The sequence below is a fragment of the Dermacentor silvarum genome, chromosome 1, assembly GCF_013339745.2.
Source record: "Dermacentor silvarum isolate Dsil-2018 chromosome 1, BIME_Dsil_1.4, whole genome shotgun sequence".
NCBI lineage: Eukaryota > Metazoa > Arthropoda > Arachnida > Ixodida > Ixodidae > Dermacentor > Dermacentor silvarum.
This window is the reverse complement of record NC_051154.1, coordinates 223,866,161-223,886,132: the sequence shown is the minus strand read 5'-3', so window position 1 is coordinate 223,886,132 and position 19,972 is coordinate 223,866,161. Positions and strand designations below refer to the sequence as shown.

Genomic DNA, 19,972 nt, shown 5'->3' with positions numbered 1-19,972 from the left:
CCCCCCTTTTGGACTGTGGACCCCGCACTTTGGTTTATTCAAGTAGAAGCGCAGTTCGCAGCACGACGCATCACAGCAGACGTTGCCAAATACCACTACGTTGTAAGCAGTCTCCCGCCGCCCATAGCCAGTGAAATACGGGATCTTTTACTCGACTCGCCTGCTGAAAAAGCATATGCAACGCTAAAAGAAACCCTCATCCGCCGTGTCACGCCCCACCGAATCGCAGAGACTACAGCAATTGCTTCGCGACACAGACCTGGGTGACCGTACTCCCAGTCAGCTGTTACGGCACATGCAACTATTGTGCGGCGAAACAACAAACACTGTAGACGGAGCATTATTCCGAGAGCTCTTTTTGCAAAAGCTGCCGTCAAGTGTCCGCTTGGTTGTTGCTGCGTCAGAGCAGAAAGACCTACCTGTGGTCGCCGAGCTTGCTGATTGGCTCATGGCGATAACCACGCACGCATCACTGGCTTCCGTGCCAGCACAACAGGCTCAGGATGAACTTCAGCAAATGCTGAAGATATTTCTCGACTCACCGAGACGTTATCAGCTTTGGTACAAGCAGGAAAGCACAAAATTTAAGCGAGCCAAACGTGTCGCTATCACAACCTCAGTGGGAGAATTTATGCTGGTATCATTGGCGGTTTGGAAATGCTGCGCATAACTGTGTTCCACCCTGCGCGCGCTCGGGAAACGACCGCGGCAAGCAGTGAGGGCGACCAGTGCTTCTACGTTGCCTTCAAGTCGTCCCTTGGTATTTTTTGTTACCGACCGCAACAACGGGGCTCGTTTCTTAGTCGACACAGGCGCTGAGGTGAGGGTGATACCCGCGTCACAAACTGAAAAGCAGAAGCCTAGTAGATCGCCACTCGAAGCTGTCAATACACGGTGATACGAACATACAGACATCGTTCGTTCACGCTGAACTTCGGTTTCAACAGAGTGTTCAAATGGGTGTTCATAGCCGCTGATGTCAAGTTGGCCATATTGGGCGCTGACTTTCTGCAATACTTCGGTCTGTTAGGTGATGTTCGGAACAAACGGCTTCAGGATCCGGTAGGTCGTGTAGTGGTACAAGGCAAGCCGCGTTTGCGTCCTCCTCTCAGCCTGACATTACTTCGTCTGTCTGGAGAATCGCGCTTCACCACCATAGTACAAGAGTTCCCAGAGCTGACACAACAGCAACAGGCATTCGCTGAAGTGAAACACGATGTTCAGCATCACATAGAAATCGCAGGACCACCGGTCTACGCGCGGCCATGGCGCCTTTCACCCGAGAAGCTACGGTTAGCCCGACAGGTGTTTTCGCTTATGATGGAACTCGGCACAGTACGCCCTTCGTCGAGCCCATATGCGTCGCCTCTTCACATGGTCCCCAAATCAACAGGCGGCGATTGGCGTCATTATGGGGATTATAGGGCACTTAACCGTGTGACTGTACCGGACCGTTACCCAGTGCCACACGTCCACGACCTCACCTCCTGCCTGCATGGCGCTAATACCTTCTTAAAAATAGATTTGGTGTGAGCATATCAGATACCTGTAGCACCAGAGGATGTTCCCAAGACTGCAATAACAACGCCATTTAGAATGTTCGAATTTCTACGGATGCCTTTCGGCTTACGGAATGCAGGCCAAACTTTTCAACGGTTCATGGGTGGCGTTGTCCAGGGCCTCGACTTCTGCAAGGTTTACCTGGATGACCTGCTGATTGCTAGCCGCATGCCTGAACAGCACGAGGCTGCGCTGCGTGCTACAGCGACTGGCAGAGCACGGCATCGTTATCAATACGGCCAAGTGCGTGTTCGAGGTACCATCGCTACCATTTTTGGGCCACAGCATTTCAAGTGCGGGAGTGCAACCACATCAGGACAAGGTCGAAGCAGTACAATGGTTTCCACAGCCAAAAACCATCCGCCAGCTCAGAGTTCCTGGGACTCGTAAACTTCTACCGTAGGTTCATTCCGAAGTGCGCCCACATCCTTCACCTGCTGCACAGCCTACTAGCAGCATCAGGAACTAATGCAAGCGCCATTCATTGGAACGACCAAGCCGTAGAAGCGTTCCTGCATATTAAGGAGGCCCTCACAAATGCCGCTCTGCTCGTATACCCGCAGCCCGGTGTTCCGCAATGCGTAATGGCGGACGCCTCCGATGCAGCTATCAGAGCCGTATTGCAGCAGAAGTCGAGCGGAAGGTGGCGACCGATTTCCTTCTTCTCCAGAAAATTGAGTCTGTCCGAACAACGGTGCAGCAGCTTTGGTAGGCAGCTCCTGGCCATATACGCTGCTATACGCTGCACACGTGGCACGAGAGCTCCGCCAAATGTCGTACATCGCAGAATTCATGACGGATATGCGCCATGTCAGCGGGAAGAACAATGCAGCGGCAGATGCTGTTTCGCGCAGCCCAGTGAACGCCATCAGCCTACCAAGCGGCGTTGACTTCACCGCACTAACGACGGCTCAACGCAGCGACAGGGAGTTGAAACACCTACTGAAGTCCACAACCAGCGCCTTAAAGCTGCAATGGGTGGATGGACTGACTGGATCTGGATGCTGTGACGTGTCCACAGGTAGGGCCAGACCGTTCGTGCCCCCGGATCTTCGCCGCAACATTTATGAATTGCTGCACGGCCTCTCGCATCCGGGGATTTGAGCCACTCAATGGCTGTGCACAGCTAGGTTCGTGTGGCCTGGAATAAACCGGGATGTCCGACGTTGGACATAAGAGTGCCTATCATGTCAGTGCTCCAAAGTGCAGCGCCATACTGTGACCCCCTTAGGATCCTTCCCCGAGCCGGACACTCGATTTTACCATGTGTATTTGCACCTTGTGGGACCATTGCCCTATTGCCAAGGGCAAAACTACTTACTAACTTGTGTCGACCGCTTCACGCGGTGGCCGGAGGCCGTCCCCATCCCAGATATGACTGCTGATACTGTGGCCCACGCTTTCATCTACCACTTGGTAGCGCGATTCAGTGACAATGGATCGCGGAACGCAGTTCGAGTCTGCTCTATTCGGGAACATCACGTGGCTCCTAGGAATCATGCGCATCAGAACAACGGCCTACCATCCCATCAGCAACGGTATGGTGGAAAGGTTCCATCGCCAGCTGAAGACTAGCCTGATGGCAACTTCAAGTCACAGTTGGGTAGAGGCGCTACCTCTGGTTTTATTGGGAATTAGGACGTCTCTGAAAGCGGACATTGGCTGCTGCTTGGCTGAACTCTGTATACGGCAGAACACTTCGCCTTCCGGGAGAGTTTGTCACTGACAGTAAAAACGCAAACGCTAAGGCCAACAACGATTACGACCTGCGACTGCGGGTAATTATGAGCAAGCTATGCGCTGTCCCTCTGCGTCTGCCAGCACCACGGCTTGTCCATGTCCACAGTGATCTCTCTTCCTGCTCTCACGTGTTTGTAAGGCACGATGCCGTACAGCGTCCACTCCAGCCCCCGTATGATGGGCCGTTCAAGGTGGTGAAATGAGGAGAAAAGCACATCACAATTGACCGAGGTGGCCGTCACGACCAGCGCACGTGGACAGCAACAGTGAAGTGTGTGCATCTCGAGTTCCACAGCCACAAGGACTACCAGCAGACCAGACTGAACCGGCCCAACCAGTCGTCGAAAGGTTCACACGGAGTGGACGGCGCACAAGACCTCCGTTGCAAATGAACTTATGAACCGCAGCTCATTGTTGACCCATTCACTAGGGGGGGAGTATTGTAGCGCCGCGAAACGGCGCTTCCGTGCGCAATGCCAAGAGCGCATGCACAAGGAACCACGTGACTTTTCTTCGTGAGCTTCGGAGTGAATAAAAGTTCATTTGTTGTTCGGGACGTGTGTTGCTTATACTCGCTTAACTCAGCCTAGCAGCGCATTCCAACAGGCACATTGTCGACACCACCTACACTTCATTGGCCACAGATACCAAGTACACAGGGGCGGTATTCTCGCGTGACCACTTTTACTACTATCACTTCACAAGATTTTACGTGACTCTGCATCGCACATGATGAAGTATGCATCCAAGGTTGTTTCTGCTACTGTGCTGGCACCGTGCACAGATAGTGAGCTGCACCAAGAACGGTGATGGCCGTATACGCTGACTCATTTGGTGTTGAGTTGCACAAAACCTTGTAAAAGTGATAGTATATACAGTTAAACCTGCCTATAAGGAACCTCCATATAACGAATTCCTGGATATAACGAAGTTTTTTTATTCTCCGCCGTTACTCCATAGAAGCACATGTATTTGAGACCTTTATGTAACGAAGTGGCAGTGGGAGACCCCCTCAAACTAACGAAGTTTCCCCGCCGACAACCTAGAGATTTCGCCCCATTTTTTGTCATTTTTGCGCAAGCAGCAACCGGAAGCACCTTCTCCGCCTCAACGGAATGCAAAGCGGCGGCGGCGCGCTTGGCGCGCTCGAATTCATGGCGACTGTGAGGCGAGAGTGAGCGCACGTGTGCGTGCGTGCGCGCGTGTGTGCGCAAGGCGGGCCTGCATCCTTTGACCCAGCGATCATGCCGCCGCGGGCGTGACGTTTCTCCCTCCCTTCATTCAAACCTGATCCCGCCGCTTGCTGCAGCTGGCCTAGCCTAAAGCCCCTCAATTTAGCCTAGCCTGCCAAGCCGGCACTCTCCTTTTCCTATTGATGTTGCTGAAGGAAAAAAATGTTTTTTTTTTACGCGCTGACAGCGCCACTCTTTGGTTACTGCGCAAGTCTCTGCGCTTCACTTCACTAACCTGAGACTAGGTGACACTATAGGACGCTACCGCTCGCTCTTCGTTTCCGACGCCTTGCGCTTGTGCGAAACGACACGTGTCCACTCATCCAGTACCTGGTGTGACATTCCAAGGATGAGTGCTTCGACAAAGGAACGCAAGATATTGACCTTGTCTGCAGTTCGCTTTGAAGCCCGTGCGGGTGCACACTTTTTCCACATCGCAGATCGCTGTCAAGATACAGCGGCCGCCGCCGAACGCCTCCCTTTCTTGCCTCCCCCGCTGTACCTACCGACGAAGCGCATTTCTGCCCCCCCCCCTCCTTTCTCCCTCGCACGCGCGAGATTGAGTCAGCTGACCCCTGCAAGCTTTCACTCGCACACGCAGCATACGGCGCGCGGCAACGATGTTACTGTGTTTGGACTTTACAAGGAACCTCAAAGCGACGTCCACGGTGACCGCACAAATGCGCGTCGCAATAAAATGTGCTTCTGTGCGGTTACTACTTCGACGGCGACAGCGAATTTGCACGCCCTACCGGCAGCTTCTCCGCGTTACTGGGAACTTATCTCGAAGGCCATGCTTTTGTGCGCGCCAATCGGCAACAGCTGTACGAGCAGGAAATACGTCATGGTGGCCATGTTGTAAGTTCACTATCGCTGGCGACTGTCGTCCGGGCGTCACAACTCGAGAATCGAACATTTGCACACATGAGATTTTGCTGATTTTGGGCCTGTGCGTGTAGAACAAGAAAAATAGTACGTACTATCCGTTTGGTGGGCAATGAGCGACTACGGCTTAAGTGGTGAGCCAATACATAGGGTTCAATGGGAGCTGGGTGGGGGAATCTTCGCGACCACGTTTAAACCTCAATTACGCATTAAACGGGTACCTATTAATGAGGTTTGACTGTACTATGCTTACTTCGTATATTAATTGATGCAGTGATTCCACTCCTGCGCCAACTGCGCCAAAGTGCGCCAATTGGAATTTACTGCGCCATCCTGATACAATCGACGAAAATTGCGCCTAACTGCGCCAAACAGTCTCGGATTTGATGACGTCTATCGCCAATTGCACCACCGGGGAATTAAAACGTTCAACGTGACGATAGGGCGAGCCTTAGTTGCAACCTTAGCTGCAAACAGGAGACGAGAAAGCTCTAGCGCGTACGTCCCAATTAAGGTCACTGGAACCTGGAAAGTACCGCAGCCCTTTTCTCTAATTAGCTGCCGCGCCGCCGATTGGTCAGTTGCCGTCAGGTGATGACTTTCCACTATAGATGGCGGATCTAAGCCGCGCCGGAGGAGATAAGCAGACAGACATCGCTCGCACACGCCGCGCGTACGACGAGTCATCAACGAGGTCAGATTTTGCATTTTGTATAATTTAGTGTATATGTAACTTTCGTAGACTTAAAACAAAACGAAAGGAAATGCCCGGGTGCTGCACGTTCGGGTGCAGCAACCGCCGGGAGTCCGGGAAAGCGCTTTTCGCGATACCAGTTAAGCGGAAAGAGCGACAGCAAGCGCCGTGCTATATATGGCTGCACCGGATAAAGAGCGACAAGTTCACTTCCACTTGGTGAACTTGTTGATATTGCAAAGCTGAGAAGCTCCTTGCGGTATTTCATCGAACTCCCTAAATGCCATAATGTGATGGGAAAGCTTCTTCGCGCATTTGCTTTGAAGACTGCGGTTTGCCTTGAGTAAACAAAGCGAGGAGATGCTCAGAAATATGCAGAACCGAGCAAAATGTGGCTCGAAGAGCGACGGAATACGGGCGGCTGTGTCAAAAATAACAAAGTGTAGTGAGAAGATTGATTGACCTGTCAATGTTGAAAATTAAAATATAGAGTTTCTCGTGTGTTGTTTAAAACAACACGAACATGACCTGGTTAATTCTGTTTTAGCATCCCTTTTCTTGTAGTGCAGTCAGGGACCGTTTATTTTCGTAGAAATAGATCTGTATGAAACATTTCGTGCGCGGTTAAATCAGTAGCCACGTTAGAAAGTGATAATATCCACGCGTATAAACGATTTTGTGGCAGCGCTTGATACCTTGTGGGGATGCGCGACTCTCACGCGTCCCCTGATGTTGTTTTCCCCGCATGTCTCCTGTAGTCCGGCTTCTCTGCGTGGCTAAGCCCGGCGGTGGTTGCGGCGCAGTGCGAAAGATGGCGCTGGTGTCGCGATGCTAACGCCACCGAACGGCGAGGTCACTTGGGAGAAAAAGGTCGGAGGCGCTCGCTCTTTGGCTTGGGATCGGCGACGAACACGCACGGACGCTTCGCGCGTGCGCCGGCCCGCTTAGCGCGACCGTCGCGCGAGGCTAAGAGCAGGACACCGGTATGGACGAACACGGATCGTTCGAGCGCGCCACCGTTCGCGTGACTGTACACGTGAACGACTAGGCGATGGTGTCATAGCATGGGGCGAACGTATTCGCTCGCTATCGGGTCGCGGTGAGTCTGACTTCCTTGATTTGTCGCGCGCCCGTGTGAATGTTCTATTGGTTGTAATTCGGCTAGTATGTATTAGTGTATGAAAGGTGCAATAAATGGCCTTTTGATTGTCTGCACTACTGCGTTGTCGTTCCTTTGTCCCAAGAGCACATGTGAGACCCCACATTTGGCGCTACCAACGTGGTTCGAATTCGGCAACACCGCGAGTTTTTTTTTTTTTTTTTCTGTTTTTTTGGAGCTGGGACTACTGAAGTTACAGCAAACAATGGCGACAGGCTTGTCTGACTTTCCAGATTTGTTCATGTTGTCGGATGTCGCGGCAGATAATCAGAGGCCTAGTGCTAACGCGGCAGCAGCTTCCGAACAAACCGATAGCTTTGATTTTGAGTGTTTCACGCGAAACAGTCGGGATCACGGAAACGCCACGTTTGCAGGGTTTAGGCCTGAAAGTAGGCCTAACACGCCTAACACCTCGCCGCTTCGTCCCGCGGACTCAGAGCCACCTATGCCTCTAACTAGTTCGACGCAAGCTGCGGATGCGTCCGAACCTTCGGGCGGTAGTATTCCGTCAAGCGAAATAATGCTGCAGAATGCCCTGCAAGTCATGCAGAGCTTAGCCGGCGCCCTGCAGAACACAATGTGGGCCCCGTCGCAGAGTGAGCGACCACGAATTAAGGTAGACATGCCTACCTATAGTGGGTACCACGATCGCACTAGTGCAAACGAGTACCTCGACCGTCTGCAGTATTATCAGCAAGCAACAGGGCTTTCAGACGCCGAACTTCTCGCGCGCGTGGTCCCTGCTTCACTGACTGAACAGGCGGCTCGTTGGTTCCGACTGGCCGGACACAGAGCCCGCACAGTAGAAGAGTTCCGCGCGAACTTCCGCGAAGAATTTCTTCCGGCCAACTACGAGTGGCGTTTGAGGAGAGAGTTGGAGTTGCGTACCCAGCATCCGGACGAGTCCCTGCTGGAGTATGTTCGAGCGATGGACGAACTTTATCGTCTCGCAAGCCCTCTCGCCACCGACGCCGATAAAGTCGAGCGCGTCACACGGCAAGCGCACCCGACTTTCGCGGCCTACTTCAGGGGATGTAGGTTCCGAGACTTAGACGAGCTCGCCACCGAAGCAAAGCGCATCCAAGGGGACATCCTCGCGGCGCGAGCATACCGTCCGCCTCCACCCGCCGCGCTGTCACTCGAGCCTCGCTGCGCGTGGAACGGCGGCGGGATCGCTTCACATTCCCCTAGGGTCGACGCGTCGGCATCGTTCGCCGACGAGCAGGTCCAGCGTGGTTGTGAATTATCAGACCGCGCCTTGGACCCGTACGTCTATGCGCTGAAAACAGCACAGCATAACGCGCCGCGGCAGCAACTTGCGAGAACGGAGGAGCGGCACATGCCGACCGCTGAGCGTGGAAGCTACGGCCCGCCGGATTGGAGCGGCGGGCGCCCACGCCACTGAGGCTTCGGTGGCCGTTGCTACCAGTGCGGCGGACTGGGGCACATCGCCCGTGACTGCACAAGTACGCCGGGCCGAGGTCGAGCACGTGGTTCGGGAAACGGGCGAGGCCGCCGGTGATCCACCTTGGGTCCCGGGCGGCGATCTCGAACACAACCGGTGATTTCGATTTACTTGCGCCTTTGGCTTGTCGCGTAGGAGATGTCGCGGACTCGCAGGCGCCGTTCATCGAGCTAACGATAGCCCGAAAGAAGTTTGCCGCATTATTGGATACTGGGGCAAGCGCTTCTTTATTTGGTGACGAGGTGTTGCATCATCTCCGCGAGAACAATATCCGCTTAAGAGATAGTGACACCACTTTCCGCCTTGCTTCCGGCACAGCACAATCGAGCGGTGCAGCTAGGCTAGTTATTCGTTGGGAGAGACGCGTCAGGCGACAACGCCTCGTACATCTTCCTGGTCTGTCAGTGCCTGTTATTTTAGGTCGAGACTTTCTCACCAAGTCGGGTATTTTGATAGACATCGCCAGCGGAGGTTACCGAGAGAACGGAACGGGTGCTTTGAAGCGTTTCGCAAAAGCGCCCGTGCCAGCGGAGACACGCCAGTCTCTGGGCGCGGCGCGAGCGGGCCACACCCAGCCACAGCCGAGCGAGCAAACAGTAATCGGTAAAGGCGATGAAAGCAGCAGTGCGGTGGCACAACATTGTGCCACGGCGTTGCAAGGGGCAGTGCACCCACGTTTATCAGAGGTCAACAGCCTGCCGGAGAGAGAAAGGGCACGACTGTCATCGCTGTTGTACGAATACGACGCGATTTTCACGGACCGTCCGGGCCGCACTACGCTAGTCAGGCACAGGATAGACACGGGTGACGCTGCGCCGTGGAAATGTATACCTCGGCCGATAAGCTTGACTAAACGGAAAGCACTTGACAGCGCCTTAGACGAACTCATCGACACAGGCGTTGTCGAAAGGTCGAACAGCCCATGGGGCTTCCCTGGTAGTTCTAGTCCCGAAGAAGGACGATACTTATCGCCTTTGTGTAGACTACCGCAGGCTGAATGAGGTTACGAAGAAGGATGCGTACCCTCTACCCTCCATTTCCTCTTTAGTATCTGGCGGGCGAGGAGGACACTCCCCTCGCGGAAAGGTAAAAAGATATAAAAGAGCGCGACCGTGAGACCCCCGCTCTCTCTGACCTCGCTTGACCTACCTGCCGATACGGATTTACCCGCTGAAACCCGTGAGTGACCTCGTTTGCGTGACTACTACACGCGACGAGGCAAGCCTATTTTATTACTCATTATACAGAGCGGACTTCCCTCTGCAAGAGTGTTTTATTGCCAACAGCAATAAACGTTGTTGAGTTGACTCGCTTGTTGCCTTATTCGCCCGAACCCTACGTAGCTGCGATTACACGCGCTACGGGTTGGGGAAGACCCCCACAACCTATAGCCATCCGAAAAAAAAAATCTTGTGTGACACACGAGCATCGGGATCGCTTTGCATTTAGAACGGGTGGCGCACAGTTGAATGCTTCACTTTCCGAGTGCAGTAGCCGACCGATTTTCCGGACTTCGCGGGGACTGAAAAATCGAGCAGTCCGAAAAACTCGCCCCCCCCCCCCCCCCCCCAGAGAAAAAAATTATGAGGCTTTAGAGCGGCTTAAGAAAAATGTCGCACATTCGCCCAAAAGGCGGAGCATCGATTGCGATAGCAAATTAATAGACAGCGATACGAAGTAAGGATGTTAGTTTTATCGGCCGTATAAAGTTGTAAATATGTGCTTACTAACTAAATAAGCACGGTGTCACGCGGGCGCAGGTTACATGAACACATCTCGCTCGATGACCGCGGGCATATTGACCTTCGCGCTGTCTATTCTCTCGCTTCAATGCGAACGTCGAAAAAAAAAAACGAAAAAAAGAACGGCGCATACGAAGCTAGTGGCACTCGGCGCACACCCTTTGTACCCATCGCAGATCGCGGGTGCACACTTCGGCCACATAGCAGATCGCTTTCAAGATACGGTGCCTGCGAGGCAGCTCCGTCGGCAGCCGCAAGAGCAGAATGCAACTCCCCACCGTCTCCGCCGCCTTCTCCCCGTGCCCCGCGAGCAAACGAAGTCCGCGCGCGCCTCCGGCCGCCTTCCTCTCTCGCGTACGTGAGAATAAATTGCGGTTGCTGGCTGACCCTCGCAAGCTTTCACCCGCACACAGCGTACGGACCGAAAAAAAAAAAAGCAAGTGCAGCTTTTTAGAATGTTTTGTCGGCCAAGGAAGAGCGGGCATGGCCTCGGAGACGAGGGGATAGCGTGCGTCTACTTATCGAAGGCTATACAGGAGGGCACTGGAAGCCAAGCCAGCGGAAAATCCAACATGGCAGCCTTCAAGATCGGGTAGCGTGGCTCGGAGCGAGCGATTTAGTCTGGAAAATCGAACATTGGCTCCTAGATTCGTCTGAAAAATCGCTCGCGAAAATGCATTAGCGCTATGGGAATCCTGCCGGTACATCTATGAAGTCCGGAATATCCAACAAGTCCGAATTTTTGGAGTCCGAAAAATCCGTCGGCTACTGTACCTGTAATTTACATCGTAGCTAGCTAAACGAAATGCGGTTTTGTTTGTGGATTTCACAGGGCCCACTGCGGCAGCCATCGTGCTGTTCTTCACTGTAGCAAGCCTAGAAACCTAGAAAACCTGAGGAAGAGCTGCTCGTCTTCTCCGCGCAGTGTTGCCTGCGCTCACTCCGGCGGTTGCGCTACTTTCAAAGTTCCAGGTTCCAGTGACTTTAGCAGTGCCACGCACGGCGGCTCGACGGCAAAGTGCGGTTTCTGCCGAGGCTCGCGGCTTCAAGGTTGATTGGCGATTCATCGGCGGACGTTATCTACTCCGGCAACGCAGCTAGTAGCTTGTTTGAAGCGCAGCATGACGTGGTTATAATAACTGCGTGCCGCCAATGTGTCCATCATTTCTGTTTCTGGATATTACCGATGAATCTGGGAAAACTAGCAATATACGAAATGATATCAATTTGTGTCTGTGTGTGTCGCATGCACACAAGTGCATTTTTTTCTCCACGAGATCTGCAATAGATGGAAATGTTTACAAAGCTTCTCGTGAGAACATAAGAATTATTCAGGTAATTGAATGTAAATTGCAACTCGCTTTTTCGAAATACTTCAGGATGTGAAAAATCAGCTGCTCCAAGCTGCTCCAAAATGCCAAATTGCCTGCTCCAAACTGCTCCAAAATGAAATTTCTGATGCTCCAAAAATTGCTCCAAATCATAAGTCCACAGTAGCATCACTGTTGATGCTTCGCCTTTCGGGCGAAACGGGGACTTTTTTGTTCATAGCAACTTTAGTGTATTGGGAGTAAATCTTGAGTGATAGTACATACGGTAAGCATTTCTTTTTCGAATTTTCATGCTGAACCTGCATGTAACGAAATCCTCTTTATAACGAAGTTTTTCGGGAATTTGTCAATTTCGTTATATCCAGGTTTAACTGTATCTGAAAGTTATTGACAGGGAATGACATTGCAGATTGTAGTCGAGCACAAATTGACCCCACAGCAAACCTCACGAAAACGGGCTCTGTCCCTGTTGTGATGGTGATCATGCTACGTCTGATGGCTCTAACGGTAAGGTGTTGCCAATGCCGCGAACACGATTTGGTTTCGTATTCGATTATAACGTGCAAGCAATTTTTCGACCCATTTTCTTTAAAAAGGTGCACGTTAGATTCGTGCGAATACAGTATGCAACTCTTCTCTTTCAAGAGAGGGACATATTCAAAGAGAAACGGAATGCTCGATGACTGCACCATAACTGTCTAGTGCACGGCTTACACCTGAACAGCTGTCAGAAGTGTGGGGAAGGGGGAGAAGGGATGGAAGGATGACAGATATGACAAAGAAGAGTGTGCTCTGCTGGCATAAGATGCCCTGCAAACGCTAAACACGCTTTGTACTCAACTGTCATTTTTCGAAGGGTGGCACAAATGGGGATAAAGTTTACATTGAATAGACAAGAATGTTTAGTTTCTAATTGTGAACTGCATTGGTATTACAAAAAATTGTCGCAGTTTCACCCTAAAGGCGAAGCGTCAATTGCGATAGCAAATTAGTAGAGAGCTATACAGAGTAAGGATAGTAGTTTTATCAGCTGTATAAACTTGAACATGCAGCAGCACCAGCAACGCGCAGAACTGTTGTCGACGCCGTCGGCGTTTTATCTGTGTTCACACCGAACGCGCGTGTGGCGTTGGTGACTCTGGCCGGTACGTCTGGGGGCGGCTCGGAGGTTTTCGACGAAATCACAATGGGACACTCATCTAGCAGCATCGGAAATCTTACCTACCTTCTCGCCTCGCAACATTTTTATATAAATACGCATTTGGTGCCGCAGCTAAACGTCGCCTCCCCTACCTCCCGTCCCCCCACGGCATTTCGCGCCACGGAAGAAGTCGCGTTCGCTCTCTATATATAGTGATTGTAACGGAGGAAAGAGACGCAGCCCTTTAGGGAGCACGGCGCAGTAACGCGCGTTTGCTCTCCGACGTGCGTTCGCTCCCCGTGAAAGCGCGTGTCCCTCGTGCCCATTCACTTGCACATACAGCGTCCGGAGTGCGGCGACGATTTCATCGCAGTTGACGTCATACGGAACCTCACGGCAAAGGCAACGGCGCCGATGACGCCGACGGCAGAAATCCGCTTTGGAGTGTCCATATAATAGCTATCGCAGTAATAGGGTGTTGGTTTGTATATCGTATTTACTAGTCCAAGGGCCGTACTGTTTATATATATATATATATATATATATATATATATATATATATATATATAATTAGTAGGTGCAAGCATTACATGAGGCAGGGTTATAGCTACTCACCAAAGCCTCAAACTGCACTGAGACTGCTTTGCAAAGTAACGCAACCACTGGCGGCCGACTGTAAACACATTTACAGTTGCTGACGGATTTTTCGGACATGCTGAATAATCGGGCCGTCTGAAAATAAATCAATTCTGACTGTAAAATCGGTTTTGTTGTTTCATAGAGCACCAGCGTACCAGAACATTCATTTACAGGTTTTTTTCTCAGTTTACTTGAAATTTCGTGATGCCCAATGTTGTGTGGTGTGTTTTGCATTCACCCATGCATTGCATAGTACGATGCGAGTTGCAGGTAGCTGTGAAGTGCAATTTCCGCTCTTGTGACCTTGGCTCCGTGACCCTGTCAGTTTAGGCTGTGCTGCACAAAATCAGTAGAGCTTTATTGGTTTTATGCTCACACGCAAGCTGATGCCTTTCCGTCCAGTAAGCGTGCACATAAACTTGGTAGGCATTCGCAGTAGTTGCTGGCTAATTGCCCATGGACCCAAACTCCGATTCACGCATGTCGCCGTCAGTCCAGCCCTTGCACCTGCTCTCACCCCTGATCTCTGATGTAGTTCACTGGTACAGACGGTTGAACTTCCCGTAACAACTCGCTGCCCGCCACATTGTCTGGCTAGACCTAACCAGTGCCGCCACTTTGTCGGATTTGGCGACAAAAGTTGCGATTTGGTAGGTTTGGTGCCAAGTGCGGGATGATAGGCCATCAATGCCATCATCAGGAGGACACTAGTGCCATATAGTAGTGACTTGCGGAAGTTAACCAGCATGCGGGTATGCGCATAACGCTTAGCGAAACTTCTAAAAAAATTCGCACTGCAAAGGGATGGGGATGGGGAGGGGAGTATGGGCCTTACACAAGGGTGGGCCTTATAGGAGGAAATACGGTAGATGAAATGTTGAGTGCAACAGTTATTTCATCTACTTTGTCTAATTTGTGGTCTCTTTTTTGTATTGTTTTCTGTGGGCTGCCTTGTTTAAAGAAGATATGGCAACAACCAGCCGCAAGAGGGTTGACATCCTACGCACTATTTACAGGGTCCAGAAGAATGCACGTGCAGCTGCTGATGTGGACTATCCGGCGTATGGGGTGACAGGGCCGAACAAAGAAGGGGCTTCTCCAACGGCTGATCGCAAGCTGGCCCAAAGTGCCCAGATGTACCATTTCCAGCACCAGAAGCAGCAAATGATTGCCGTAGAGAAGTGAGCCTTTCTCTTTTTTCAGAAATTAATGGCTAAAATGATCTGTCTGTGAATTTCACATGCCCTTCTTCTGCACTACCCAATTTTCACAGTCAAATAATCCTTCCCGTGAATTAACATTGGGGTTTGCTCACCTTGGAAAATTGATACCCTTGACTCTGTAAAAAAAATATATATATATATATATATATATTCTAAAACTTTCGAAACCTAATGCATTCCTGGAATAACCTGAAAACTGGTTTGCAAGTAGTGCTTCAGATCGCGCATGCATGTGAGGCTCTACCATTTAGCTACAGCAACATCTGTCCCTACTTGCATACGGCAAACTGATTCCCTCACAGCGAAGGCAAGAGTGGCTGAAAGTAAGTTTTATACGTTGGTTTGGTTGACATAATGCAGCAAGTACTATTTATGTGCTCATAAAGTGCCTATTTCTAACCCTTTAAGGCGCTGTGGACACAATTGTGTACAACAAGATCAGTACAACAAGATCAAACAAAACACACACTGTAGCAGACGACCTGTGGTTCTATGGGCGAGGGGGCGAGATCTACAAGTGAGAGAGTACCTACGGTCCATGCCCATTACAATGAATCTGCAGACAACATACTTCTGATTCAGCAGATGATTCTTCTCACTTGGTTTCGTCTGTCTATATTATCAGTACTGGGTCATTCCACGCCAACTGTCCCTACCGTGGCGCTCGAGAAAAATAATTTCTTAAAAAAAAATACAAAAAATTACACGTATATAAGCATTACTTGCACAGTATTTTCCCAAAACATTTTGAGTGGTAAAAAAAAATTTTGGCCACATGAGGGCCATTTGAATTTCACGAAATGGTGGAACCATTTCAGTGGAACCATTTGGTGGAGCCATTTCGAAACCAGGTGCAAAAAACAAGTTTGCCTAAAATCTACAAATTTTTTATTGCTAATTAAAATTCTTCGAAAGAACCTATTTCGAAAAAATATGGTCAATTTTTTTAAAGTGACAGTAAAGTGGGGAAAAAATTGTTTGTGTTGTAAAATACACAATGTTTATTCATGAATAAGAAGATAAACGCACTAAAAAATGGCTGTATGCACGTCCGGGATACGAAACAAGTGAGAAGCCTTCGTCTTATCGCCAACAAGGTGCGGGTGCGATAGAGCTTTTGTGGTCTCCAAAAAAGGAAATGAGGAAACGGCAGCATCGTTTGTGTATATACGCTTTGTGTATATATGCTTTGTGTATACAGTCGATGTCCGATTTCCCGGACGCCCGAAATTCTGGACATGCCTGATTTCCCGGACTCATCTGTGGCACCGTCAAGTTCCCCATAGAGTCAATGTATTAAAAAGTCCGAAATTCCGGACGCTTATAGCCTTCGCCATCCGATTTCCCGGACTTTTTACTGTTAACCGCCGACCCAAAGTCACCACCGACACCGCCATTTTGGTTGTTTTCATATCCTCGAACCCACCATACTCGCATCGCAGGTGTGGCCAGCAGCACCGCCGCACCGCGCCGCGGCTGCCGTAACCTCGAAACCGCACGTGTCAATCCGTTGCCAGCCGTAGCTTAGCCAAGCCAAACCTCACTGTGTTCGTTCACGTGTTGTTTTGTCAGCTCTGCTAGCTCTGCGGTCGTGTCTGCGGTTGATCGTTTGCTGCTGCGCGCTATCTTCAGTGATCACGTTTCCCGACCTTCAGCATCCACCGAGTTCCTAGCTGTTTCGTGCTGCGCTTTTTGTCGAGCGGATTCGCCGTTTACAGCGATGGCACCGACTGCTCCTTTTTGTCTTCGTCCGCGCCTTCGAAGCGCACAAAGCCCCCTCGTAGGCTCGCGATGGAGAAGAAAGCCGCCATCATTGAACAAGTCCAAAGCGGTCGGTTGCAGGCAGAGGTGGGGAGGGAGTACGGAATTTCGAAGCAAACTGTTTCGGACTTCATCAAAAACAAGGCGAAGATCTTGGAAGTGGCTGCCAAATCAACCGGGGCTGGAAAGAAGAATGCGAGTCAGGGTGTTTACCCGCAGCTCGAGGAAGCGCTCCTCGTGTGGCTCAGTGCCATGATCGCTAAGAAAATCCCGGTGTCAGGCGACATCCTGAAGCAGAAGGCGGAGGTTTTCGCGCTTCGGATCAGAGCCACCTAAACGATGCATTGGCTGAATAGCAATGGGAATTTTGTACTCCGGCCGTGCACCCTCTCCGTCAGCGAAAAATACCTACCAAAAAGGTGCGTTTTCACGTGCATTCGTTTTTCCGGACTGCCCGATTTTCCGGACGTTTTCGCGGTCCCTTGAGGGTCCGGGAAATCGGACGTCGACTGTATACGTGCCTGCCAGGGAACAGGTGTAATCGTGCCGCGGTGGGCGATAAACGATCGAGTAACAAGCGGTCACCCTTTGAGAGATTTGAAACCAGGTTGCCATCAGTTTAGCGCGTGCAACAAGCGAGATTCGCCACAGGAGAAAGCCGTAACTTGCCTCCCGGGCCGCACGCGCGCGCCGGATGTGCAAGCGATAGCTGACGCGCCGTTGCCATAAAAAAAAAAAAAAGGGCATTGGCGCAAGAGGCATTGGCGCAAGTAAAAAATTCCTCGTGTTTCCGTCGAGTGGCAGCACATACCAAGCGAACAAAACTGATCGAAAGAGGCACGCTTTTTAAATGTACAAGCGGTACCGTACATGTACTCCATTGACCATTTTGAGGGTGTTCGCGGAGGCCGTATATGTACGGTATTGACCCTGAAAGGGTTAAAACGGGGCCCTACAAAAGTAGATAACTGCATTTCAGCCTTTTAGATGCGAGAGCATCTTATGCTCGGGGCAGTGTCCGTTCTGCGGCGTCCGCATGCAGACTGCGCATGCGCAACTCTCCCTCATTCTCCTCTCCTACGCAGGTGTGCGCTCTCCTCCTCCCGTCTCCCCCTCTTCGCCACAGGTGCAGCGCAGCAAATCATTGCATATAACTCTCTCTCTCCCTTTTTGAATTTGAATAACTGGCGAGCTTGTTTCTTGCACATTTTGGCAGCAGTGAGCTGCGCACTTCACATGTTCTGAGGCTGCCATTTCAAGATTTGCCTGGTTATCCTGAGTTTATTTCGTTGCTGGATCCTAGCTGCTGCCTGATGGTGATAAAGACATGGTTTGCACAAGATAATGGAATTTGCTTACTTTTTTTAATGGCTGTGAAGCTGCTTCGTATTGTGCACCCTGACTGAGGCAAAAGTAGCAAAGTTTCGATTACTCATTGAGCGCTGAAGACGAGGGAAGGCTTTGAATACAGAGATAAGGCGTCAAACCGCCCTGGAACGTCAACAGGCATCCGCCGATGATTTTCGCTTTCTTCTCGGACAGTTTCATTGAAGTGAATGCTGTCGATCTTGCTGACGCGGCAAGAATAGGTCGTGTGTTATTGCCGGCTTCTGATAAGTTACAAAACGACTGACAAGTGGCACGATACTGCTAAAGGAAGAAAGCCAAGGATTGCATGGAAATGTAAATAAGTAAAACATAAAGGAAGCAAGAAAGCTTTAAAAAAAAAAAACAGCAGAAGGTTTGTTTTCTTTTTTCAGGAGGGGGTTGGGGGGTCATGGGGGCGAGGTCAAGGCCAAGTGTCGTAGGTTGCTTGGTAACAGGAATGTGACCGGCGCGGCCGCTCTGCCTGCGCCTTCTCGCCGGTTCTGCTGGAGATCATGAAGAGGCTCGGTTGTTCGTATTATCCGCTATGGCCCAAAAAGCTGTTTGCAACATCTCAACTTTAGTATGCTGTAAGCTAATCGATTTGGGCCAGGGCTCGTGAAAAATTCATACCAGTCGTGATCGTATCACCGAGATTTTGCTGTACAGTCAAACCTCGATATAACGAAGTTGTACTTGCAGTGAAAAGCTTCATTATATCGAGAATTTCATTCTATCGAGGTTTCGTTTATTCAATAGAACTAAGAGGGGGAAATAAAAATAGTTCGTTACATTGCAAATTTCGTTAAATCGAGGTTTGTTATATCGAGGTTTGACTGTATTATGATTTTCGAATAGTGGCTATTCGATTTGACAACCAAATCGAATGGGTCAATGTTCAATTTGCTAATCGAATGTTTTGAATACTTGCACACCCATAATAAATGTTAGTTTGCATGGAATAAGATGAGTGTATTTGTTGTGTACAGCAATGTGTTAAATTCTCAGCCCTGATGAAAGCTAATAATTCTTGTGACTTTAGGAAATTCCTGATTACTCGCGGTGTGCTTGTTTTCTTCTGAGGGCCCTTTGCCACCATAGTTGCTCTGTGGTACTCATCACATTCATTCTTGCGCTACCTATGCCTTCTTAACACTTTCGTGACTGCGGGAAAATCGGTAGTTTTCGGGGGATGTAGGAAATATATTTTTTCTTGCCACATAAAATGCTTGATGTTAAAGTGTATAGTATCATATTATAGCACAAGAAATTATCTTTCCAATGGTATTAATTTCAAACAACATAATTATTAAAAATTAGAAAAATTATTTTTAAAAATTGTTAAGAAAATCGATGACGTTAGACAACATCAATGCTGCTTCACACAATATAAATGTAAAAAAATATTAGAAATATACATTTTGAACACAAGGGCCATATGCAATAATCCTGCAAATATAAGCTCTGTAGGTACAAAACTGCTTTAGCTACATAGCAAAACATCAGCCCTAGTGAACCACCGCGTGCTTACAAACCACTGCACGGCACTCCGGAGAGCGATGCCAAGGTCCATTCCTGGCCGTCTTTGTGCACAAAACGTCGTTCGGTACCGCCCGAACGACGTTGACACCCTGCAGATAAGAACTGTGACCTTTAGAACACGCCGGATATACTTGAATCAATGCGCGGCAGTGATGAAACTGTCCAATAAGAAAGCGAAAATCACCGGTGATGCCTGTTGATGTTCCGGGGCGGTTTGACGCACTTTCGCCGTCCGTATTGAAGTCTGACGAATGGAAGCCATTTTCCAAGTCTGTGATGCTACCATAATCCCGAAATTTGAGCCCAGATGCATCGAAATTCACCGCTTCTGTGGAGCAGCGGCGTGCGACGTTGACACCATCTTCGAAACTACGAGCGCTTGTCTCCCCGACTACGAAGGTGCTTTAGAAATGCACACGTTGTGGAAAAGAGAAACACAAAAGTGAAACTGATAAAATTGGTTCTCTTTGACCTATTAGATGGCGTAAGCTGT

At 50.1% G+C, this 19,972-nt stretch overlaps 1 protein-coding gene across 1 annotated transcript in view; it reads left to right on the top strand.

The window, feature by feature from the left end:
* Positions 1 to 19,972, top strand: part of LOC119436821 (neural proliferation differentiation and control protein 1) — a 62,274-nt gene that overhangs the window by 23,975 nt on the left and 18,327 nt on the right. Inside the window, exon 5 of the mRNA XM_037703815.2 lies at positions 14,605 to 14,769. Within this exon, the coding sequence (XP_037559743.1) occupies positions 14,605 to 14,769 (165 nt within the window). The remainder of the gene's footprint in view (positions 1 to 14,604; positions 14,770 to 19,972) is intronic.